This window comes from Schistocerca nitens, chromosome 7 (assembly GCF_023898315.1).
Source record: "Schistocerca nitens isolate TAMUIC-IGC-003100 chromosome 7, iqSchNite1.1, whole genome shotgun sequence".
Classification (NCBI taxonomy): domain Eukaryota; kingdom Metazoa; phylum Arthropoda; class Insecta; order Orthoptera; family Acrididae; genus Schistocerca; species Schistocerca nitens.
This window is the reverse complement of record NC_064620.1, coordinates 572586206-572613613: the sequence shown is the minus strand read 5'-3', so window position 1 is coordinate 572613613 and position 27408 is coordinate 572586206. Positions and strand designations below refer to the sequence as shown.

Genomic DNA, 27408 nt, shown 5'->3' with positions numbered 1-27408 from the left:
ATGAGGCATTCCAGAACATTGTGTTCATCAGCAGGCCTTTCAGATTATATAAATGCAATTGGTGCCAGCCATTTTCCAGAGGTACCTGGAGCGGCTCACTCAGCCCGTCCTGGCTCATGTCAATTATCTCAATGACATCTTGGTCACCTATGGTACATGTCACGAGCATTTGCAAAACTTCAGTACCTTATTTCACACCCTGCAGGCTGCAGGCTTATGATGTCGGCTGGAAAAGTGTAGTTTCTTTCAACTGGAAGTTGAATACCTGGGGCACTGGCTCAGTAAAGATGGCATTCGCCCATCGGATTGCAATGTCATGGCCATCAACTCCCTTCCCCATGCCAATGATTTATCTCACCTGCAGGTCTTTTGGGCAAGGTTAACTACTACTTGAAGTTTTTGCCACAGGCTGCTGACGTAGCACAGCCCCTCAATCGTTTGCATAGCAAAGGGGAGCCTTTCAACTGGACTCCTGCCTGTGATCAAGCTTTCCTCCGCTTGAAAACTATGCTCAGGTCCCCCCCTTGCCTTTACTGCCTTCTCTCCAGACTAGTCCTGGCTCACAGGAATGAGGATGACTCAGAACAGCCCACTGCGTATGCATCCACGATGCTATCCCCAGCACAGAGGAACTATTCTCAGATTGAGAAAGAGGCTCTGGCAATTGTTTGCCATTCAAAAGTTTTGCGTCTATCTGTTTGGGATGAAGTTCACTTTCCTCATTGATTACAAGCCTTTGGTTACCCTATCCGGCATGTGTGTGTGTGTGCGCGCGCGTACATACACACACACACACACACACACACACACACACACACACACAAAAACCTCCCAGAGCGAACTGTTCGTCTCTGGCGCTGGGTGCTGTTCTTACGCAATTACACGTACGTTATCCAATATAATCCCACCTCTCAACACTCCAACACAGATACCGTGTCACGTCTCCCCTCAGGCCCTGATTCAGAGTTTGATCAACAGGAAGTCCTCTGCTTTCATATTGATACCACCCGCCAAAGTACACTGGATGGATTTCGCATCATGGCTGCACAGGTCGCATCAGCCAACCAGTGGGTTCTCTACTACTGGTTGGCCCACCTATCTGACCCGCTGGCTGCAAACTGAATTTAGCCCCTGGTGGCACCTCTCACACAGGCCCTCGGTTGTGGCGAGTGTACTTTTGTCAGCTGCGGTGGCTGACGCCCATTGGGTGATCATTCCACCCGATTTGCGCCACTGCATCCTACGCTTTCTAAACCACGGACACTGGGGGATGTCCTGTATGAAGGCATTGGCCCACAGGTATGTGTATTGACCCAGCATCAATGGTGACATCGAATGCTTGGTCTGTGGGTGCAAGGTGTGTGCACGTCACCAGCCCTTTGCAATCATTTGCACCCTGACCTGCACCTCGCTGGCCCTGGGACAGCATCCATCTCAATTTTGTGGGCCCGTTCTTGGGATCGATGTTGTTACTCATTGTGGATGCATACTCCAGATACCCGTATGTGGTGTGTATGTCATTCATCACGACTGACGGTATACTCACGGCCTTGGCTCAGGTTCTCGCCATCGAAGGCCTACTTTGTACCTTGGTCTTTGATAATGGCTCTCAATTCATGACAGCCTCCTTCCACACATTCTGTGATGCCAACAGTATCAAACACATACCCACCTCTCCATTCCATCCGTCCTCCAATGTCACAGCAGAATGACTGGTCAGAACATTTAAACAACAGCTGACAAAAGCAGTCGAATCCTCTGCAATCATGTCAGCTCTCGCCTTATTCCTGACCACTTATCACACCATGCCAATTGATTGTCAAAGTCTGGCCAGACTCTTCCATGGGCAGCAATCATGGACCCTGCACCATCTGCTGAAACTGTCGCCTTCTGAGCTCCACTTCCGACCCTGCTCGTATGGGGCAAGGCTGCTTGGACTCCCGCCACAGTAGTCGCGACCCGTGGGCAGTGTGTGACGTCGGTACAGACAAAGAAGGGTCTTGAGTGCCGCCACCATAGCTAACTCCGGCCTCGTACCCCTTCGTGGTACCTCAAGTCCTCCGACCCCTCACCTCCTTCTTGTGTGCACAAGGCCGTCGAGTCGGCCCCACTCTGACAGCCACTGGCTCCCCACAGGCATGCTGGCACTCCTTCCCGTATCCACAAGGATCGGAGGTGCTGCGCGATGCCCTGCCCTCCTGTGACATTTTGATGGGTTCCACAGACTTCCCTCCCAACCCACCACTGGTGGTCGATGACACAGGGTCTCCCTCCATTTCCTCTTTCCGCCCACCACGGCACAGTCTAGGGCATTTTTGCCCCAATTTACAGGTTTTCGGGGAGATGTATCTGGTGTCGGACAGCATGTAAGTTGAATGCGCACTAGAGGATATGGACCTGGGTACCTACAAGGGGTCGCTGTGCTCTGGCACACACCTGCTCCATGAGCCTCACTGTGTGAGTGCATCACTCATCGTACATGTGAAGTCCACGACCAATCGTGTTTCTCATGGTCACGTATTTAGGTGGCCACCTGGCAGTCTGGTACTCACCATAGTTCATATGTGCATCTTGGCCGTACTGTTTTCCACTTCCGTGTGTTGAGATGCCTACTGTCATTGTTTGGAGTGTTCCTGCATTGTTGTTGTCTCGCTGTGTTTATCACCTCAGTTCTTGCTGCTTGCTTTGTGTTGTGTCCTGGTCTGTCATAGTGTCTGTCGTACCCTACTTGTTTGACTGTCCTGTCAGTTCATTGTTAGTGATACCTTCAGCGGCTCCCCTGACTGGCGGCTTCGCATCTCCATTCTCTGCCATGCACTGCTTGCCGGTCACTCGTGGTTATAACAGATGTTATGTTAAAACACCTGTGATATTTCTTTTCCGGAGAATGAATGTAAAGTAGCCAATATGGTGTGAAGAGACAAGGAATTATAAGAAACAAAAAATATACTCATATAAGAAAACAGTAAAAATCAAAAAGATAACCAAATACATGAATTTACCATTTTATAGGGTTTGAATATAGTAAATGCTTTCCATTTGTTGTGTATTGTTCTGTCAAGGGGAAAATGAAATGGTTTTAACATATTGCGTTAAGTCAGTTGCATGTATACAGTTGTAAGTATTTTGGGCAGAAAGGTCTGAAATAATGGAATGTCGGTATTTGCATGTATGTAACTGAAGATTATCTATTGTGCAGGGACCAGAAGAAGCCTGTATTCTTCGTTGCCAGTAGAGGACACCATGCAGACATTGGTGGCATTACACCAGGATCCATGCCTCCACACTCTAAAAGCCTAATAGAAGAGGGGGCTAGTTTCAAGAGCTTTTTCCTTGTGAAGAAAGGAGTATTTAATGAACAAGAGTTAATTGATGCTCTCATGGCACCAGGGAAAATTCCTGGGTCTTCAGGAACCAGGAATCTTCAGGACAATTTGTCTGATCTAAGAGCACAGATCGCAGCTAACCAGAAGGTATGACACTTATTTTGCATCTGCAAAGTTATCAAACAAATATTGTCACTACAAATCGTTGAACTTTCCACTTACTTTTTTGCATTCTGATAATAATATATGAAGCATAAGATTAATAACAGCATCATTTATTGGCTCTTATTATTATGAACATTTACAAAAATAATAATTATCTTTAAAATAGTTATGAAAGAAAGAACGTAATTCTCACTTCTTATTTCTTGCTGTAAATCTTTGTAGGGCATCAGTTTGGTGCGAGAGCTTATTGATGCATATGGTCTGGATGTTGTCCAAGCATACATGGGCCATATTCAGTCCAATGCAGAAATAGCTGTAAGGGACATGCTGAGAGAAATCGGAAAAAGAGCAAAGGAGAGAACTGGACAAAGTGTCTTAGAGGCTGAAGAGTACATGGATGATGGGTCTCCTATAAAACTAAGAGTAACAATTGATGTTGAAGAAGGAACTGCAATCTGTGATTTCAGGTATGCTAATGCATTTATTTTAAATATTATAAAATTGAGCCTTTTTTAAATAAGACAATTCAACTCAATAAATGGGAGAGGGAAAATTTTTTCCAAAAAAGCATTTGATGTAAACCAGATTTACTAAAAATGTCTACCCCTGTTTCTGATTGGCCAGGGAATCTTATTGCCTCTCAGAGATCAAAGGTTTGATTCCCAGTACTGGAAAGAAACTTATTATGGTCAGATGTCTGTAACACGGTTCATTGCCCTTAGTACTTAGTAGGACATGGTGCCAGTAAGGTGACCCTGTTCACTTCCAGCTCTTATGTCCAGTGGTGCATTGGGCAAAGGATAACATAGGGAGATGATCAGCAAATCACAGTCGTACAGGACAATTTCTAAAAAATTGTGGTTTTATGCTTTTAAGTAGGCGGTGTTTGTCGTCGTAGGCAAAACTGATTTATTTGGACATTTTTTCTTGCCATCACCTTATAGGATACATTACCAATGCATAATCTTTTTAGTATTTTCAAATATAATAATAACAACCTTTTTCAATACAGATCAACATATATCAATGAAAATGATCAATTTTTGAAAAATTATGTAACTGAAAACATTATGTAATTGGATAGATAAAAAATATCTACTACTTGCCAAGCGGTGACAGGAGAACACACACATAAAAGTACCTAAATTTGCAAGCTTTCAGAACCAGTGGCCTGTTTTTCTGGCAGAAGGGGTGGAGGGGAGGGACTAGAGAGTTCAGAATAGATGCCCAGAACCCCATGTCAGGGGAGACTTACCAGATGGGATGAGAAGAAACAGGAACTACTGTAGAGATTTTGGTTAAGTTTCACAATAGATTTATTGACTCACAAGGAAGGTTTTTGTGTATATTTTATAAATATTTGTTAAAAATTTTCTGCACTATGATGAATTACAGTCCGCTATTGTGTTTTTATGCTTGTATATTAAGGCTGCACTTGGGAACTACTGTACAGATTTTGATACGTGCAGTGCACTGGTGCCCTCATCTTATTGACAAATGAGTGGCTGCAGAGCATTTGGTGCAAGGTCTGCATTCTTAGCAGGTTGTGGTTGGGGAGTCTGCTCACACCTTTAGGCACTGTAGTATGCCAGTAAGTGGGATGTGCTGCTTAAAAGTGATGATATTCAATTACCTGAAGTTGTTATTTGGCTTTTAATCATAGCTGTACACAGCACCCTTTAAACAAAAGTACTGGTATGACATATAAGTTGATAGACCATAGATACTTAATGCCACCTGTGCAAAACTGGGGTGGGTTGCTAGTAGCTTGTATACGGTGCTGGACTGAGTTAAAAATTTATTTTGTAGACTCATCTGTTTATCTACCATTATTTATTTCTTTGAAATTACCAGACTGAATTGCTCACCAGTTTATACCTTTAGGAAGTGAACTACAGTTACTGCTGATTGCCACACATAAAAATTCACAACACTAAAACAGCTTTTGGAACTATCAGTTCCTTCTACATGGAGGAGAAAGGGATAGGTTGAGAAACATTAAAAATGAAACGCTGGTCAATTGGAGGTACAGAAAGAGGAAGACACAACTGTTTTGAGGAGCAGGGGAGACAAAGACCTGAAACTGCTGAACTGGTGAAGCATTGCCAAATGTTGAAGCCAAATTTTTTTCTCTAACATCACTAATATCTATGCCACGTCATTTAGGAGGTGGTTATTCATAAAAGTCGCAACTTTCCATTCATTTCACATTTCTCTGCATATCATTCACACAAAGTAGCCTCCACAGTTTTGTGGGGGGCAAAAATATCTTCAGTGGGAAACAAATTTTGAATATTAAATGGTTTTCTACAATGTTACAATGAAAAAAGTTGATCATTCATAAAATAGCAAACATTCTTTAAATGAATATAAAAAAAATTCCCTCTCATCCTGGGGTTTGAGTGACCTGCCCTTTCCTTCTCTAACTCTCTCTCTCTCTCTCTCTCTCTCTCTCTCTCATATCTGCAAGGAAGGAAATATTGCTTCTGAAAGTGTGCCAATGTTACTTATTTTTATATGCACCTATCAGTGTCATTGATATTTCGCCTCCTGAAGATAAGTATTGTCCGGTAACTCTACTCATAATTTTATAGTATGCTTGAGTGAATTTTCCTTCTGATACAACTTGTGTATGTCTTCTTCGAATTTCAGCCATCTAAGGACCACATTAATTTTGTCCAACTTCATTTCTTCTGGGCTTTAGGATTCTTAAACCTCATACTTAAACCTCATACTTTGCAATCTTATTCACTCTTTATGTCTGCATGCTTTCATGGCCATTGTCATTGAATCAGTTTGAAGAGGAATACGATTCAGCTTAATGACTTACATAGTTTTGCTATCCACTTTTCCCATTTTTTTCTGGAACCCGTTTTACCTCTTGGATCCAGCTTACTTTGTTTCCCTTGTCAGTGTGTCAACTTCACAGCTAGAATGGCCCCATTCTAAGGATGTGTCCAAAGAACAAGATCCTACTTTTCCTGACAGTGGCAGAGATGCTCTCTAACTGGGTGTACAGGTTCTGGTTGGCTCATCTTCTGTATTGGCTGTCTCCTGTTCTTTGAGGTCCCAATACCCTCATAAGAATACTTTGTTCTATAAATTCTAGCCTCTGAGGTAATCATGTTCTTACAAGGGTCATACGTTCTGCTGCATACAAAGCTTTAGGGCGAGTTATCGTGATGATTGCCATTTACTGTGTATTCACAATAGAGGAATGTAAGCCTCATTTAGCCACTTTACTTTGGAGCTTCGTGGTTTGATTAGTTGTCTCTTTTAATTATTCTGGCACTATCACTGTACCGTCTGTGAATGCCAGGAAGTGCATCTGTATTTCTTTTTTTGTTGCATGCAAATCACATTTCACCTCACTCCTTTCATTCCTTGTCACCATTCCCTAATCCCCACATCAGGGATTAAAGTCTGTCTGCTTGTCTGACTATAGTTTTGGTCCTGAACGGCTCTTGCTTCTGAAGGACTCTGAGAATTCCTTAGAACTTGAAAGTGGATAGTACATTGTTTGCAGTTTGTTTAATCAGTTTGCAGAATTTTCCATCCAAACTGATGTCCTCCAAAGTTTGATCAGGTTCACATTCAAGATCTGTTCTGTGCATGATTTGCCCTTTCCAACTCCCGTCTGGTACTCATCAGTTTGTGAATTTAGTCGATTTTCCTCTTTTCAAAAATGATTTTGAGAATATCTTGTAGGTCACTGTTACTAATTATATTCCTGTGTAATGGTTGACAACCACCTCTGGAAACTGCTCAGATGCCAAGATTTTTGTTTATAATATGTATTAGTTTGATCTCTTTTTCATTAGTACATACAGGGTGTTTCAAAAATGACCGGTATATTTGAAACGGCAATAAAAACTGAACGAGCAGCGATAGAAATACACTGTTTGTTGCAATATGCTTGGGACAACAGTACATTTTCAGGCGGACAAACTTTCGAAATTACAGTAGTTACAATTTTCAACAACAGATGGCGCTGCAAGTGATGTGAAAGATATAGACGACAACGCAGTCTGTGGGTGCGCCATTCTGTACGTCGTCTTTCTGCTGTAAGCGTGTGCTGTTCACATCGTGCAAGTGTGCTGTGGACAACATGGTTTATTCCTTAGAACAGAGGATTTTTCTGGTGTTGGAATTCCACCGCCTAGAACACAGTGTTGTTGCAACAAGACGAAGTTTTCAACGGAGGTTTGATGTAACCAAAGGACCGAAAAGCGATACAATAAAGGATCTGTTTGAAAAATTTCAATGGACTGGGAACGTGACGGATGAACGTGCTGGAAAGGTAGGGCAACCGCGTACGGCAACCACAGAGGGCAACGCGCAGCTAGTGCAGCAGGTGATCCAACAGCGGCCTCGGGTTTCCGTTCGCCATGTTGCAGCTGCGGTCCAAATGACGCCAACGTCCACGTATCGTCTCATGCGCCAGAGTTTACACCTCTATCCATACAAAATTCAAACGCGGCAACCCCTCAGTGCCGCTACCATTGCTGCACGAGAGACATTCGCTAACGATATAGTGCACAGGATTGATGACGGCGAAATGCATGTGGGCAGCATTTGGTTTACTGACGAAGCTTATTTTTACCTGGACGGCTTCGTCAAGAAACAGAACTGGCGCATATGGGGAACCGAAAAGCCCCATGTTGCAGTCCCATCGTCCCTGCATCCTCAAAAAGTACTGGTCTGGGCCGCCATTTCTTCCAAAGGAATCATTGGCCCATTTTTCAGATCCGAAACGATTACTGCATCACGCTATCTGGACATTCTTCGTGAATTTGTGGCGGTACAAACTGCCTTAGACGACACTGCGAACACCTCGTGGTTTATGCAAGATGGTGCCCGGCCACATCGCATGGCCGATGTCTGTAATTTCCTGAATGAATATTTCGATGATCGTGTGATTGCTTTGGGCTATCCGAAACATACAGGAGGCGGCGTGGATTGGCCTCCCTATTCGCCAGACATGAACCCCTGTGACTTCTTTCTGTGGGGACACTTGAAAGACCAGGTGTACCGCCAGAATCCAGAAACAATTGAACAGCTGAAGCAGTACATTTCATCTGCATGTGAAGCCATTCCGCCAGACACGTTGTCAAAGGTTTCGGGTAATTTCATTCAGAGACTACGCCATATTATTGCTACGCATGGTGGATATGTGGAAAATATCGTACTATAGAGTTTCCCAGACCACAGCGCCATCTGTTGTTGACAATTGTAACTACTGTAATTTCGAAAGTTTGTCTGCCTGAAAATGTACTGTTGTCCCAAGCATATTGCAACAAACGGTGTATTTCTATCGCTGCTCGTTTAGTTTGTATTGCCGTTTCAAGTATACCGGTCATTTTTGAAACACCCTGTACATGTACAGCATAAATGAGACACCATTAGTACTTAAGATCATGAATGATGAAATGGAGTATACAAATCAGGCAGTTGTTGGATTAACTGAGTAATGAGGGAAGGATTTTTGGAATCGTATCTCTCAATTTGGTGCTAGATGAGTGTTAGTCTAAACCTTTCTGAATAATAGTGTTGTGTTTTTCAAGTTCTGATGTTACTGGATGATAAAGAGAATACTAGATGATAGCTAGTACACAGTAGTGATGGGTCTTTTGTTGTCATAGGACAGAATGGCATTGCAAATCTGTTTCTTGACTCGTCACACACACTGTTATGTCTATGGAGGCTCATATTTGGACAATTCCAGATAATTCCAAGGCTATACAGAAGAGGCCTATTGACATGGGATCAATGACAGCTCTCAAAATAGAAATATTGTTTATGATTGGTACATTTCATATGGACATGGGCACTGTTGAGTCAGTTGACAGATTGGCATGGACATCAGGGACTGTGGCTCATGTAATTGAATGATCAGGGGAAGATGATTTGGATCTGGACATTTAGGTAGGGAGAAGCAGACACAGAGACATAGGCCTTCCCATGAATCTAGATAATAAAATGTCCTCAGTGAATCTGAACAACATGGGAAGGATAGATCACTACACACTATAGAGAAGAGGTGTTGACTTGCAGACAAGGAAAAGAACACTAGAAATTTTTCAGCGTCCCACAGAACCCTTCTTCAAAAGCAGAACAACACACACACACACACACACACACACACACACACACACACACACACACTATTCCTGGGCCCTAAGGCCCTACTGTTGCTGTGTTTGACTTGAGCAGCAGTCTAACTGGGGCAGGTAGCGGTGGTAAAGGAGAGGTGTGGTGTTGGAGGGGAGGCAGATTTCTACTATGCTGTCCCTCCCCTACCCACCCAAGTGCGGCATCCCAGTGCTGTCCCTGCATCCTGCCACAGGCAGCACAAACATCTTCCCCTGCCCCTACCCTGCTTCTCCTCCCCCTTCCTGCTTCACGTCTCTTCCTTGCCTCCACTACCCATGTCAGGTGGATTGTCACTGACATCAGTCACAGCCGCTTTGGGCCTTAGTGCCCGGGGACAGGGCTGCCATCTGTGTGCGAGGTGTCGTCGTCGTCATCATTGTTGTTGTTGTTGTGTGAATGTATGTATGTTTTCTACCTCTGAAGAAGAACTTTGTCCAAAATCTGAAATATTTCTAGCTTTATTTTTCATTGTGCCTGTTGTGACTCAATGCCATTTATATATACCAAGTATCAACCTGTCCTTTCCATATTGTTTTTATTCCATCCTGGACTTCCTGGTTTTCAGTGAATCTGAACTAGACAAGTGGTGTGAGGTGTTGAGTGAGGCTCTGTTGAGTGACCCATAAGCAGGTTGGTAGAGGAAGATTCCATGCCCAAAACCAGAAAATAACTTTTATAAAAAAGAATCCATTATTGCTTTATTGTTTTATTTTTGATTCCGCTTTTAGCACATTCAGCTTCCTAGCTGTTCCACAGTGAACAATTTCTCATTCTGTCTCCACCAATTCAGAAAATAAGTTTTTGCTGTAACAGAAATCTAACTTCACATTTTTGCTTGGCCTTGGCATGAAAACAATCTTCCCATAACAATCAGTCTCTCTGATTGCTACACATCACTTAAAAATACTTCTATCTTTTCGTTTTCCTTCAATCCCTGCTCTGTTCCTACATAATCACATCTTTTATGCACAACTCCTGTAGTAATAGCACTATTATTCTGTGACAGTGATTTCTTGCATCCCATCTCTAAGATTGAGATCCTTTACCTCCAACAGTTGGAACATGAAATGCTGTACATAAAATTCCTTGGTGACCCAATTGGCTAGAAACTGAATTGATGTAAACATTCTACCAAGCTACTCAAATTTCCTTCAGATTGTTTTGCATATAGCACCTTCTTCTGCAGGTCAGTGCAAAGAGAATTATTTCCAACAGATTGACATGCTTTGACTTTACCAACTGCTTGATGTGTTTTCAGTCGGTTATTTTAGTGGATAATTTTCTCCACTATGATGGCAAGAATGATTTGAAGCATTAATCCCGGAAAAAAAAGAAAAAAGGTGTAAAAAAGTGTTAAAAAAAAAGTAAACCTCCATTCTTCATGAACCTTCCAAATTGTGGCTGCAGAAACAATATTACGAGAAGGATAGGTTGCTACTCAGCATAAAGATGATACACTGAGCAGCAGATAGGCATAATAAAAAGGAAGTTACAACACACTGATATTTGGCCAAAGCCTTCTTCAGAAAAGAAAGGAAACACACACATTCACACAAGCATGCACATCTCACACACAAATGACCACTATCTCCAGCTGCATTCGCCAGACTGCCGCTTGTAATGTAGAATGAAAGCAGCAGTCCAGAATGGGACACGGAAGGAGGAGGGATAGCAGGGTACAGATGGGGGAAGAGAGGAGTGGTGTCTCAGAGAGATTGCAAGGCTATAAGATGGTAGGACAAGGTGACCAGGCACAGCTTTGTAGGCTGTTGTGGAGGGGAGGTGGAACAGAGAGTAGAAAAGGAGAGGAGCAGAGAGGGCAGTTAAACAGAGGGTGCATTGCAGAGAGTAGTGCACATTGAGGTAAAAGGATGTGAATTGGAAGGATGTGATACTGCAGAGGGGACAGACACTGTTGGGTAGAGGGTATGGGGACAATAGGCTGTCCTAGGTTGAGGCCCCACGTCCTCCACTCATTAATTTCTGCCCCCCTCTGTCCTGTCACATCCTCCCAATTTATGTCCTCTTACCCTCATTGGGCACTGCTCTCTGCCAATGCACCCATTGGTCTTTTGCCGTCTCTGCTCCTCTCCTGTTCTGCTCCCCGTTTCCTCATCCCCTCCTTCACAGCCTCCCAACACTGCGCCTGGCAGCTTTGTCCTGCTGCCTTTTAGCCCCCCCCCCCCCCTTCCCCCCGTGCTCTGTCAGATACTGTCTTCTCTTCCACTATATGTATCCTCTATCCCTTTTTGTTAAAATATTAATTAATTATGTCATTTGGAAAGTATTAAATAATAATGTAGTTGGCTAAATAGCTGGGTTGTTAGAGGCTGTTTAAAAATAAAAATTTGTTAAAAAATGCCAAAAATTGGACAGCTTAGTTACACACACCAACTATGTGCAACTCCAGGATGGCATCTGTATCAGTACACCAATCAGATCACAAACTGCCGCTGAATATGCTTCACAATTAAAAAGAAGTGAAATGCTTATGGCACAATATAGACTGCCTTCGTTTAGTTGCAATAGTAGGAAAAGGATAAATTGCTACTCACAGTAAAGATGGCTTATTGAGTTGCAGAGAGGCACAATAAAAATATTGTTGCACATTACAGCACTAGGCCAAAGCCTTCTTCAGCAAAGGAAACACACACACACACACACACACACACACACACACACACACACACACACCACTGGTAGCTCCGATTGAAATGTGACTGTCGTGTGAACAGCAATTCGGAGTGGGGAACACACACACACACACACACACACACACACACCACTGGTAGCTCCGATTGAAATGTGACTGTCGTGTGAACAGCAATTCGGAGTGGGGAACACACACACACACACACACACACACACACACACACACACACACACACACCACTGGTAGCTCCGATTGAAATGTGACTGTCGTGTGAACAGCAATTCGGAGTGGGGAGGGGAAGGGGGAGGAGGAATAGTAGAAGACAGGTGGGGGAGAGAAGAATGCTGTCTGGCAGGGTGTGTGGTGACTAGAGATTGCCAGGTGCAGGTTTGGGGGTTGGAGTGTGGGGGAAAATATAGGGAGTGGGAAAGGAGAGAAGCAGGGAAGGGGAAAGAGCAGGTGGGTACATTGACAGAGGGGCACACAATGAAGGCAAGGGAATATGGAAAGGGAGGAGATGGTAGGATGAGGGGGCAGAAAACTGTTGGGTGGAGGGTGTGGGGACAGTAGGTTATTGTAGGTTGAAGTAAGGATAATTTCTGGAGCAGAGAATTTGTTGTGAGGATAACTCCCATATGCAAAGTTCTGAAATCTTGTGGTTGAAGGGAGGATCAAGATGGCATGGGTTGTGAAGCAGCCATTGAAATCTAGCGTGTTATGTTCAGCTTCATGTTGTGCCACAGGGTGGTCTACTTTGTTTTGGCCACAGTTGGCCTGTGGCCATTCATCCTTTTGGGCAGCTGGTTGGTAGCCATACCAATATAAAAAGCTGTGTAATTGTTGCAACAGAACTGGTATATAACATGGCTGATTTCACAAGTGGCCCAGCCTGTGATGGGCAGTCTGTAGTTCCTGCATGTCCTGCCAGACTTCTCTCCCCCCACCCATACCCTGCTATCCCTCCTACTTCCCCACCCCACCCCACTCCAGATTGCTATTCACGTGACAAGTTGCATTCTGGTCAGTGCTGCTGGTGGTAAAAGTCATGTGAGCATGAAGTGTGCTTGCTTGTTTGAATGTGTTTACGTTTTCTTTTCTGAAGAAGGGTCTGGCCAAAAGCTCAGTGTGTAACCGCCTTTATTCTGTGCTTGTCTGCAACTCCATGTGCCATCTTTATGGTGAGTAGCCATCTATCTTTTTCATAATATTGTTGATATTCCAACCTGGACTTTCCGTTTTTTGAAGAATTGCACAAATATTCATAAATGTGAACAGTGCACTGATTGACAAAGGGAAGTTGAACAGTGCAACATTTTGAGAGTCACAATGTGAGAAACATCTTGGTAAAAACAAGACTGTATGGATGCATACAATTAATACCCCTTAATAACAAAATAAACACTCTTATTGATAGTCTCTGTGTTGAACTTAATAAAGTTTGTAATAATTGCCTCTTACTGCCCCTGTACTTGTTGCTTTCCTTGCACTCTTGAGTGAGGTTACATTCACAGCGAGAGTGAATGTATGAACATTTCTCTTCCTTGTTAAGTTCTTAAGCTGGTATGAATGGAATGTTACTTTTGCAGTGGTACCGGGCCTGAAGTATGGGGGAACTGCAATGCCCCCAGGGCGATAACTCTGTCTGCTCTCATCTATTGCCTACGCTGTATGGTTGGGCATGATGTTCCTCTTAATCAGGTATGAGAAATATGAGTGCAATTTGACTCACAATAAAACTTCATATAATTTTGCTTTTTTGTTATTCTAAGTACCAGTTTTTGTTGTCGACATTCTGAATCTACTTGGTGACCAGGTAAATAATTATTATTTAAAATTTTCTCTTCTGGAACTAGAATGAGAATCAGATGAACATAGGATGTAATTCCAGTCTCTCTGATGGCCACTCCCCCTCCCCCTCGCTTTTTCATCATTGTCTCCTGCCATCTTTGTAGGTAATGACCTTCCTTCTTAACCTCTCCCAACCTATCCCTCTTTTCACTCTAAGGAAAGAACAGATAGTACTGATAACCAGGAGAATTTAGTGTACTTTTATGTGGATCAACTGGCAATGCTAAAGTACTGGTAGGTAATTCTGTCTTATAATTGTATAGTTTTTGAAGAAAAACTGTGTGTGGTATTGTTAAAATTTCATTATGATGAGAATTTTTCCTATTGGTGGGCAATCTTTGACTGTTTTGGAGGCTGCCATCTTGAATGCAACTTGTAATTTTGAAATGGAAATGGGTCCATAGAGAACTACAAGAGGAAAAACAATGGTGCCTTTCCTTAGAGCATAGCTTTATTCATTCTCTAGTAATGACCAGTATGCCATTCTTATGGGTAGCATGAAACCTGATCTACAGCCTGCAGACCACTTTATGGTATGTGACAAGTCTTACTTTGTGAACCACTGTCACTTCATCCCTTCCCTGTTCTAGTTGCAATGGTCCATGGGGGCAGGAAGATTGTTTGTAAGCCCCTGTGTGAACTCAGATCTCAATAATTTCAATTCATGGTCTTCTCACAAGCTACACAGAGGGGCAATCAATGTACTGATTTATTCTTCTAGAACTGTATGCAGTTGGAACATTAGCAGTAAAACATATTCTGATGCAGAGCACCTCTCTTGCAGCATCTGTCACTGGAACTGGTTGAGCACCTCTGTGACAACTTTTGAGCTAGCTAAATGAACTTGTAATAAAATGTACTGGCTTCCTTTGATGTTCTCCTTTTTTTCTGTCAATCCTCTGTGGTACCGATTCCAGGCTGATCGGCAATATTCAGGTGTTGGTCAAATAAGGGTTTTGTAAACTACCTCCTGTGTGGATGAACCTCACTTCCTGTGGATTCTTCCAATGAATCTGTTTGGCGGGTGCCTTACCTGTGATCTGTTTTATATAGTTGTTCCACTTTAAATCACTCTGTGTGCCTACTCCTAGATATTTTATAGGTGTGACTGCACCCAGTAAGTGTCTTCAATCAAGTAGTCAAACAATAATAATTTTTTCTGCCTTTTTATGTTTAACATGTTACCTTTGTGTATGTTGAGGATCAGCTGCTAGCCCCTGCACCAACCATCAGTCCTCTGTAGGCCTTTCTGTATTTTACTACAGTTTTCTAGTGTCACAACTTCTCTGTATACAAAAGCATCATCATCTCCGAAAAGCATTGTGGAACTTCAGACGTTATCCATTAGGTCATTTGTGTATGTTGTGAAAAGTAAAGATACTATAACATTCCCTTGGGGCATGACTGAACCTACTTTCACACTTGAATATTTCTTTCATGCTGTGTTCTGGTTGCTTGAAACTTCTCAGTACAGCCACACAACTGGTCTGATATTCCATGCTTTCAGAATTTTGTTCATTAGGCCGGACGTACAAATGAAGTGGTGGTGGTGGTGGGGGGGGGGGTCTTAATATTATCCAACTGATAGTGGAGATCAAGAAATCTGCATCCAAAATCATCACAGAATCATCTGAGCCTCTGGTTTAAACCTTCCACTTGGATCCAAATCAAAAGTCTGTGATAGATTCTGGGAACGGTGCTGCAAAACACTTAGCTTTGCCTCCACCTGGCAAGTAAGGTGAGGTGTCTTTACCTAAGAAGCCAGACGCCTGCAGGAACTGAGTAGGGCCTTTGAATCCATGCACTAGATGTCATTCATGCCAGTAGGAGGCACAATTTGCAGCTGTGTGCACTCAGTGCAATTGCTGACAGCAGGGCTCCCTCCACCCCCTATCAGGCAAACAGAGCAGACATTGGCCTTCTTTCTTTACCTGCCTGCTATTTCCCTAAGGGCACCAACACCAACCTAATGTTAGAGCTCCCAATAACAAACAATCTCACACTCTGCACTTGCTCCTATCTTTCAGGAAGATTGGCCTCTGTCCTAACAGACAAAGTGTCTCTTGCTTGGTCAGACATACTTTCAGCAGTGAGCAATCTCACAGACCTGGTTTTGATGTGCAGAGGGTGGGGGGGTCAACGATGACACAGCTCAGCAGCTGCATCCCATTTATCCTTCCACCCAGAAATTTATGACTCTGCCACTGTTCTGAATTCACTGCAAGTAAATGTCAGCCAGCCAGGACAGGTGAATCGGGAGGTACTGTAACATTAGGGAGTCCAGATGACACTATAGGCTCTAGAGGTACCAGAGGATTTGTCTCATGGTGCCCCAGTGCCACCACAGCCCAGGGCTGCAGCCTAAAGCTTGTAGGTCGTGTCCAACACAGATTCCAGCTATTTTTGGACAGTAACCAATTCCTCCTGCGCTCATAAACAGTGTCCCTGTCCATCTTCAGACAATTTTTGTCTATCTCATGATTAATATAACACTAGCAAAAGCAGTCACTTAGTACAGTCTTAAGTTCTGCTGCTACAGTACTTCTGATTTTTGCTACATTACAAAATCAGCTAATGCAGTGCAATGCACTAAAATTTAATGGTCTTAACACAAGCCAAACACTGTGAGATTGTCCTGACTTCAGAAGAGAGAATCACTCATACTACCACCAAGAATTTCAGTCAATGCCACTCAGAGAAACCACCCATCTTATCTGTTGTGTTGCAGTGAAACGTCTCTCAAAATTCTGTGAAACTGGCTCTCTTGCAAACAAACTGAAAGCCAGATAATTTAAAATAGCTAAAGTTGAATCAACATCAAATGCTATTCTAACATTGTTCAGTAATACTTTGGAGTGCAATATTCATCACAAGTTGGGTCAGCTGTACACCAGTGATGCGAATTTCGGCCACATGAAAATCACTCTCTTACAAAATGAAAATGTGAAATCCCATTATGGATTATTCAGATTGTCTTTCTCAGTTGGTGGGCTTGGTGACTCAAAAGCTAGATGAAAAACTGCCATTTCTCCTATAATGTACTGTTTGTGGATAGAGAGGTAAATAAACAGAACCACAGATACTGGTCAGATGTCAACCCTCACTCGATGGATCCTTTGAACGTAGTTGGCGCATCAAAAGTGATGGTTTAGTGTGCGATATGCTGTTCTTGTGTTGTTGGGCCCCTAATTGTTCAGCATACACTGACAGCAGACCAGTCCCCTGCAATTGTTAGAAAAGATGTGCTGCCATCGCTGCTGTCTGAAGACTGGACATTTTCAACTTTGTTACAGCATGGTGATGGCCCATGTGATTATGGGCTAGCTGTCCAGGCATTCCTGGATATGCAGGTTTTGCAGAGATGGATAGGTTGTAGACATCTGGTAGATTGGCTGTCATATTCCTTGCATTTAAGTTAATTATATTTCTACTCTGGGGCGGCACAGAGAGGGGGAAAGGGGGGGGGGGGGCAGAATGTGATGGCAGTTGTGTGTGCAGTATTTGGAAAGCTTATAAACCTTAGGGACTGGATTGTTGAAGCATGTGCTTGCATACTGGTGCATGTGCATGTATGAGGAATGGATGTTGTGGATGACAGCCAACTTAAGACATGCTGAGTGTGTCCTGTAGCCTGTGTGTGTTACCACCAGCATTTGCCTTGTTCTGGACAAAATGTGACTAAACTTGAGAATGGACAAAGCTATGTTAAATGGAAAGGCACCATTGTTTTTCTCATGTAATTCTGTATCTGTCTGATTTGTCACACAACCCCCTAATGATCTTAAAAATTAAGAGTTGCAGCCACGATGGAGGCTTCCAAAATGGCCGCCATGTTGGTTTTACCCCTCTCCCATCCCATACTGCTTGGCTTTAAATTTCTGTTTATCGACATATTTTTGTTTTAAAAGGGTGATTCCATACCTATTATATGAAAAACTGTATTAAGAAAAACTTTGATATTGGGCTGAAGAAGTAATTCAGTGATGTAACAATTCCACAAAATTTACTTCTTTTCTTACCCATTATTTTATTTAGAATGCATTTAATAACACATGGAAGAAAATTAAGGCTGAAATTACCCTTTATTTATGATGACACATGTGTTTTTGATATTTTACTCTTCTTTTGCATAATAAATAAGTAATGCACATATTTTCATATCCACATATTTGTTCTCAATAGGGGTGCTTGAATCCAGTGAAAACTGTTATACCTTCTGGCTCCATGCTCGACCCTTCAGACACAGCTGCTGTTGTTGGTGGAAATGTGTTAACATCGCAGCGAATTGTAGATGTTGTTCTAAAAGCATTCCAGGTGTGTGCAGCATCTCAAGGCTGCATGAACAATGTTACATTTGGTGAAGAGGGCTGGGGATATTACGAGACAGTTGCTGGGGGTGCTGGGGCTGTAAGTATAGTTTAATTCTCTGCACCACTAGTGACCAACTAAAATCACTGTCCTTTAATTGTTTTCTTTTATATGTTAATTTTTTTGTCTCTGGTTATAGCATAGGGGAACAATTGTTTAGAAACATTCATCATATATTAAATTTTTACAGTGAGAGTACTGCACTGAAATAACATTTTACCGAGTAATATTCATTCATACAAAAAAAGTTTCCAGATTGTGGGATACAGAACAAACTCAAAAGGAAAACAGTAACCCAAGAGCTATGAGTACTTTTTCATCTTCACTACTTTGAAACGTAACTCTTCTAATGAACAAATGCTCATAACTTTTAAGGTATGCATTTTAGAGCACATGTTTACTGGACATTTTTTCTTGTTTTGGTCCATACTGCCACTTGCCAAAATATGGAAAGCAAAGAGCTTGCAGTAGAAGAGATTTGTTTCACAGTATCAAAGATCAAGAATTGCTAATAGCTCTTAAGGTATGTGTTTTAGACCCCATGTTTACTTGCCTTTTTTGTTTCAAATGGTCATTCCTGTCATATCCCTGAATATTGACTATCAATTCTACATCCTGTATGCAGAAGCAAGAGGATTGGCCCAAGAATGGATCCCTGAGAGTCATCCTCTTTTTTTTCCCATCTTAGAAATATATCTTAGTATTTTCCTTTAGTTCATGTTTTATTTGCATTTTGCAGTTCCTGTAATGCCATATACTTGGAGCTTGTCCAACAGTGTGTTGTGGTCCAGTATGTCAAAGGCTTTACTTAAGTCTAAAAGAATGCCAGTGGCACTTTGTTTTTTGTCCAGTGTTTCCAGGGCATTTTGTATAAAATCATAGATGGCAAAAGATGTGGATTTATTTTTCCTGAATCCCTGTTGAGTATCAGTGAGCATTTTGTTTTTCTCTGAAACTTCCACTAACCTATTAAATTATTTTTTCTATGATTTTGCTAAAGCCGAATAATAAAGCAATTGGTCTATAGTTTTTTGTATTTGATTTGTCTCCTTTCTTATGAATAGGGACCACTTTAGCAATTTTTAAACTGTCTGGAAATGTGCTGTCAGAAAAGATGAATTGGCTATGTTTGTAAGAGACACAGAAATGTTTTTGATACATTGCTTTATGATGCAGTCTGGATACCATCAATTTCTGATGACATTATCTTAAGAGTTCATGCAACGTGGATGATTCCATCTGGAGTTGCTTCACAAACATAGATTGAAGAGGAACATGACTGCACTTTGTTTTTCTGTTTCATTCTAGTATCTGTTTTGTCTTTGACTGTCAGATTATTTGGGATATCTGTATAGTAACAGCTGAAAAGATATTTGATGTGTTGGGGATCAGTTAAACTCTTGTTCAGAATGATATTTTCCATTTTAGGGGCACTATATTAGTTTCCTTCATTATTGCTGTCCATACTGCTTGGCTGACTCTATTATGAACTTATCATTGTTTTTTTCTTCTTTGGCATATCAGTCTTTTGTAGATTTGAATGTATTTCTGAATGTAGCTGTTCAGAAGTAGGGCATACATTATTGTTTTTCCTTTAACTGAGTAGTTCTCTTTCCCTCGCGCTTGAGATTTTGACACATGATATTCTCCCCACTTTTCTTTTGATAATAGGAAATTGAATGTTTCTATATTATGTGTATTGAATTTCCATGCTGTTACAGTTCTTTTGTAGTTTTGCGTTGGCTTCAAGTAGCTTTGTAGGGTAACAACTTGACCTTCGTGATCTGTAAGGCTTGTACTTGCACATTTTGTAGTACAGTTTATATTCACTAATATCTTATTCAGGGTATTGGCAGTTGTTCTTTAGAGTCTTGTTGGTGTTGTCATAGTCAATTTTAAGTTGAAAGTATCTGTGAGGTTGAGCAGTAGATCTTTTATTGTACTGGTTCTTGTCTAGATGGAGCCTGTTTAGTACATATTCAAGCTTATTTAGGATTGACTCAAAATCTCTGTTTGGGGAGCAATAAATACGTGCTATAACTGTATTTGCCTCACTGACTTCAATGAGTGCCAGCTCAATGTGCCTTTCTGCACTGAGATGATGAAACCTAGTAATAAGATTTATCTTTTAGATCCAGATAGATGAAAGTTACTGTACCTCAATTTTTATAACTGTTTCTACAGAAATAATTTTCTAGTACGTACCCTGGTGTAGAAAAAGAGACAATTTGGTCCATATTTAGCCAGTGATCTGTAATGCACAGAACTCTGAGAAAGTGGAGTTCTGTATTTTGTGAAATCTCTAGTTGCCTAAGGACATTTTTGTCACACCACTAACCTCATTCTCGTATGATAAGGATTTGTTCATAAAAAATCATCTGTAGGGGGAGCTAAAGTCGTCTTCTGAGTTGCTGGAGTATGAATCTTTTCTTCCAGTGAGCTGTGGACTGCTTGTGCATAAGAGGTTTAGTGTAGTGTAGTTTAGTTTAGTTATGTTCTGTAGATCATTTTCACAATTATTTTATCAATATGATGTGGAACAAGTCAGATTTCAAGATTATATATACACACATGAATAGTGCTAATATTTATATTACTGAAATTTTTAGTTCTACACATGCAACTACATTTAGAGGTACAATTTTTTTATTTATTTTTTATTACCAGTTTTGAAACAGAAACACATCCATGGAATAGGAGGAGTTGTCCAAAAGAAATGATTTTAAGCTAGATTTAAAACTTGATCTGCTACCTGTTGGGCAAATGATAAGATTTTTGTTGCTGAATAATGTACTCCTTTTTGAGCAACTGACAGCTTCAATAATGGATAGTAAAGGTCATTTTTCCCTCTAGTATTGTACATATGAACATCACTGTTCTTCGTGAATTGAAGTGGATTATTTATAACGAATTTCATTAGCGAATATATGTACTCTGATGGTGCAGTTAAAATACCTAACGCCTTTAATAGGTGCCTACATGACATTCTTGGTTGAACACCACTAATTATTCTCACTGCTCTGTTTTGTGCAATCAATACTTTATGTCTAACAAGGGAACCTCCCCATCGCAGCCCCCTCAGATTTAGTTACAAGTTGGCACAGTGGATAGGCCTTGAAAAACCGAACACAGATCAATCGAGAAAACAGGAAGAAGTTGTGTGGAACTATAAAAAAATAAGCAAAATATAGAAACTGAGTAGTGCACGCGAAGATAGGCAACATCATGGACATTTCGAGACTAGGAGTGCCGTGGTCCCATGGTTAGCGTGAGCAGCTGCGGAACGAGAGGTCCTTGGTTCAAGTCTCCCCTCAAGCGAAAAATTTTTCTTTATTTTAGCAAAGTTACGATCTATCCATTCGTTCATTGACCTCTCTGTTCACTGTAATAAGTTTAGTGTCTGTGTTTGCGGTCGCACCGCAAAACTGTGCGATTAGTAGACGAAAGGACGTGCCTCTCCAATGGGGACCGAAAACTTTTGATCGCAAGGTCATAGGTCAACCGATTCCTCCACAGGAAAACACGTCTGATATATTCTATACGACACTGGTGACGGCATGTGCGTCACATGACAGGAATATGTTGTCGACCCACCTAACTTGTACACTTGGCGAATGGGTAAAAAGATTCTTCTACGTTGCCCGATTTAGGTTTTCTGGTGGATGTGATAATTACTCCCAAAAAAGTGATGAAAACATAAGAGTTTGTCACATAAACTACAAGAAATGAATCCAAAAGTCTCACACTCGCACACTTTTCCCTGTGCTCTGTCAAAACATATGTTTTTTACGTTTTCAAATTTTTCCATGTGTAGACCATCAAATCCTGCATATGTCCAAGCAAATATGGTCCTGGAATTTTGGAGAGCGAAGTTGATTATGTGTGAGTGCCTGAACTTTGATAATTGTCTGAAAATAAAAAATTAAACTTTTTGCTCGAAGGAAGACTTGAACCAGGGATCTCTCGTTCCGCAGCTGCTCACGCTAACCACGGGACCATGGCGCTCCTTGTCTCAGAATGTCCATGATGTTGCTTATGTTCGCATGGACTACTCAGTTTGTATATTTTGCTTATTTTTTCATAGTTCCACACAACTTCTTCCTGTTTTCTCAATTGATCTGTGTTCAGTTTTTCAAGGCCTATCCACTGTGCCAACTTATAACTAAATCTGAGGGGGGTGCGATGGGGAGGTTCCCTTGTACGTGGTGAGTTACCCCAGAAAACTATTCCATAAGACATTATTGAGTGGAAATATGCAAAGTACGTTAGGAGGCTGATCTGTTTATTACCAAGACTAGCAATTATACGAAGAGTAAAAGAAGCTGAACTTAATTGTTTGAGAAGCTCAGTAATATGCTTCTTCCAGTTCAAGTGTCATCAATGTGAACACCCAAAAATTTGGAGAAACCTACCCTGTTAACTGAACCCTGTTCATATGCTACATAAATTATCAGTACGACTCTATTCGATGTACAGAACTGGATATAGTGAGTTTTTTTTTTCAAAATTAAGGGAGAGTCCATTTCCTGGAACCACTTAATAACTCTTTGAAAGACATCCTTAACAATTTCTTCAGCTGCTCTTTCTGGAATGTGATTTATTATAACACTCGTGTCATCTGCAAATAGTACTAGTTCTGCTTGCTGAATATTAAGTGAGGTCGTTCACATGAATAAGGAACAGCAGAGGACCCAAAATTGAACCCGGTGGGACTCCCTTTGTGATAACTCCCCATTCACTAGACTTTACCACCCTCCCAACATTATTTGTGTTATTCAGCACTTCTTGCTTTCTGTTCATTAAGTAAGATTCGAACCAGCTGTGTGTATGGCCTTCAATTCCATAAAATCTGAGTTTTTCTAAGAGTGTAACATGATCCACACAGTCAAATGCCTTGGAAATATCACAAAAAAATACCAACTGGCAATAATTTGTTATTTAGGGCTTGTACTAATTGATTGGTAGAATTCTCAGTCGAGTAACCCTTCCGGAATCTGAACTGTGACATGCTGAGTAAATTATTTTCACTTAAATGTAAAACTACTCTTGAATACACAACTTTCTGAATATTTTAGAAAATGAAGTCGGCAATGAGATTGGTCTGTAATTATTTAAGTCACTCTTGTCGCCTTTCTTATGAAGAGGTTTGACAATTACGTATTTCAATCTGTCTGCAAAAATTCCCTATGCCAGTGAAGCATTACATGTATCACTAAGGACTCCACTTATTAAATTAGAACAACACTTCAAAATTCTGTTAGAGACTCCATAAACACCATGTGAGCTCTTGTTTTACAGTATATTTATAATTATCTTAATTTCAGTGGGGTATGTTGGTGCTATTTATAAAGGCCTGAAGTCCCGGGGAATGACATTTTTAACATATTTTGTTGCTTCTTCAACTGAACCCTTTAATCCTATTTTTGCTGCTATATTCAGAAAGTGATTGTTAAAAATACTTACAACTTGTGAATTATCACTCACAACATCATCATTTCGCTTTATTGCTATGGTATGCTGTTCACTGTCAGGCTGCCCTGTCTCGCGTTTGACAATATTCCATATAGTTTTAATCTTATTATCTGCATTATTAATTTCTGTCAGAACACATAAGCTTATCGACTTCTTAATGACTTTCCTTAAAATATTTGAATATCTTTTGTAGTAAGCAAGTAACATTGGATCCTGACTTATTCTGGCCTGTACATATATTTCCCTCTTCCTCTTACACGATATCTTAATTCTCTTAGTAATTCTTGGCTTACTTGACTTTGTAAAGGCTTTTTTTTTATAACGTTTCAGGAAAACAACTCTCAAATATTGAGACAAATTTACAGTGGAATAAATTGAATTCAGCATCAGCATCATTTTCTGCATATACTTCATCCCATTCAACCTCCTCTAGGCTGTATCCTGTTCGCATCAGTAAGCCTCCCTGCCCTGTATGAAACTGCCTCAAGCCTGTAAGGTGTTATATGTGTTATTTCCATTGATCTTTTCATAAACATAGAAGATGTGAAGATGGGACTGATTTCTTGATGATGCATCTTCTTATTTCACATAATTGGTTTTGTTTGTTATTCAGACTGACAACAAAGTACGAGTCAATTAATGGGAGCTCTGTATGGTCTTAGGTTGTTGGTATATATCAGCTGTACTAGATTATTATCCCATGCGTGTGAAACTAAAAGTACAAAAGTAATTAAATGTTTAACACTAGAGTAACTAGTGGTAGATCACTCGGTAAAAGCTAGGATATTTTGCTAATAAAAGGCAGAAAAACTTGTTTGTTAATGTGTTAGGTTCAATGGAGGTGACAAATATCTTTCCTGATCAGGCAGAATAACCTAAACAGACATACAATGAGAACTAAAGTTATTTGGAAATAATGAGTAAAATTCAAGCTTTCAAAACTGGGAGTCCCTTTCTTGTAGATGTATTAGAATATATGGATGAAACGTTTTTCATTCTGTGATTGGTTTTCAAATGCAAAATATTCAAAATTTGTTCATATCAATCAGATGGTGCATCGTGGCTGTTTACTTTTATTGACAGACATTGCTAGAATATTTCAGAGAATAACCTTCAATTTCAGGGACCCACTTGGGACGGCCGAGGCGGTGTACACTCGCACATGACCAACACACGAATTACAGATGCCGAAATCTTGGAACGACGCTATCCTGTGGTGCTGCAAAAATTCTGCCTTCGCGAAGGTTCCGGAGGTGCAGGCCTGCACAGGGGAGGTGATGGTGTTGTGAGGGAGCTGCTCTTCAGGAGGCCAATGACACTCTCCGTCCTCACTGAGCGCAGGGTGTTCGCACCCTATGGCATGGCTGGTACGTTACAGCACACAATATATCATGGAGGTATACATTGTTGTATGTAGGAACCATATGACTGATTTTTTTATGACAATATGTGGATGTGGGCACTTCCTTATTTCAATTCTCTTATTCAGTATAGTAAAAGTTTACAGTTTTGTTGTTATCAAAACCAGTTGACTCTTAAAAATAAATAAATAAACAGTTTCAGGAGGTTCATAATGTGCATAACACGATGTTACTTCTGCAGTTCTATCTTGAACAGTGTGTCAGTGCCGCTGTTTATGCATGTGAATTGGGTTTAATTTACGTAGTTCCAGCTTCCAAATTACAAGTTCTAACTTTAGGTGGATCAGTTCTGCTAATTTAGCTCAGGTGAACCATTCATAATACAGGGTGTATACGACCAGGGACAACCGGGAAATCTGGGAAAAACTCGGAATTTTTTCATCCGAGAGAAAACTGGGAAAAACCCGGTAATTTTTTGGAATTCCGTGAATTTTTCATGGTTTTAGGTTTCAGTTAAATTTCTGTAATTTTGACTGGTAAGAATTGGTTCTCTAGCAAAGAATGTTACTGTATCCTGCTGCTGGAGAATGATACTGCAGCAATAAAATATAAACATGAGGGGGGGGGGGGGGAATAAGTGGCAAAGAAAATGCGCAATTTACAACAACAAAACACCAAGCATGCGCAAGCGTCTGCAAATAGCAAAAAAAGGTCAAAGGCCACAGGGCGAAGACTATGTAATTCTTCGTAACAATAAACTGCTTGCTATGAGCATGACATCACAACTGTTCACATTAGGTTTGTTTGACCAGTTCCAGCGGGCTGATGCACATGTGCTGTTGACTCGCGTATGAGCAGTACCTTCTCTCGTTTCCCACTACTGGAAGTGTGGCTGTTAGCTGTATTGGCAGTAGCAGCAAGCAGCATGATGCTAACGAGAAAAATTTTTCTCGTGAGCCCTAGCTGCCAGATACGCGCATGCGCAGAATTGTGCGAGTTGTTGTAGGGAGGGGGTCAGTCTCCACTTGACCCGTGTTTGCGTTAAGTGATTTCGCTGCTTCTCTTCATTTACAGCTCCCACATCAAATGAAAACAAAACAGATTTCTGTGGGCGGGAGCTATCAAGTGAATTAAAATACATTCATATAATTACGGAGGGCAAAAATACGAGGGCAGTTCAATAAGTAATGCAACACATTTTTTTTCTCGGCCAATTTTGGTTGAAAAAACCGGAAATTTCTTGTGGAATATTTTCAAACATTCCCGCTTCGTCTCGTATAGTTTCATTGACTTCCGACAGGTGGCAGCGCTGTACGGAGCAGTTAAAATGGCATCTGTAACGGATTTGCGTTGCAAACAACGGGCAGTGATCGAGTTTCTTTTGGCGGAAAACCAGGACGTCTCAGATATTCATAGGCGCTTGCAGAATGTCTACGGTGATCTGGCAGTGGACAAAAGCACGGTGAGTCGTTGGGCAAAGCGTGTGTCATCATCGCCGCAAGGTCAAGCAAGACTGTCTGATCTTCCCGCGTGCGGGCCGGCCGTGCACAGCTGTGACTCCTGCAATGGCGGAGCGTGCGAACACACTCGTTCGAGATGATCGACGGATCACCATCAAACAACTTGGTGCTCAACTTGACATCTCTGTTGGTAGTGCTGTCACAATTGTTCACCAGTTGGGATATTCAAAGGTTTGTTCCTGCTGGGTCCCTCGTTGTCTAACCGAACACCATAAAGAGCAAAGGAGAACCATCTGTGCGGAATTGCTTGCTCGTCATGTGGCTGAGGGTGACAATTTCTTGTCAAAGATTGTTACAGCCGATGAAACATGGGTTCATCACTTCGAACCTGAAACAAAACGGCAATCAATGGCGTGGCGCCACACCCACTCCCCTACCAAGAAAAAGTTTAAAGCCATACCCTCAGCCAGTAAAGTCATGGTTACAGTCTTCTGGGACGCTGAAGGGGTTATTCTGTTCGATGTCCTTCCCCATGGTCAAACGATCAACTCTGAAGTGTATTGTGCTACTCTTCAGAAATTGAAGAAATGACTTCAGCGTGT

General features: G+C 41.4%; 1 protein-coding gene across 1 annotated transcript in view; it reads left to right on the top strand.

Moving 5' to 3' along the window:
* The window catches only part of LOC126195005 (5-oxoprolinase), a 182864-nt gene that overhangs the window by 105134 nt on the left and 50322 nt on the right, over positions 1-27408 (top strand). The window contains exons 14-18 of the mRNA XM_049933427.1: positions 3200-3473; positions 3714-3958; positions 13884-13995; positions 18328-18552; positions 25109-25352. Coding sequence (XP_049789384.1) covers positions 3200-3473; positions 3714-3958; positions 13884-13995; positions 18328-18552; positions 25109-25352 — 1100 coding nt within the window. The remainder of the gene's footprint in view (positions 1-3199; positions 3474-3713; positions 3959-13883; positions 13996-18327; positions 18553-25108; positions 25353-27408) is intronic.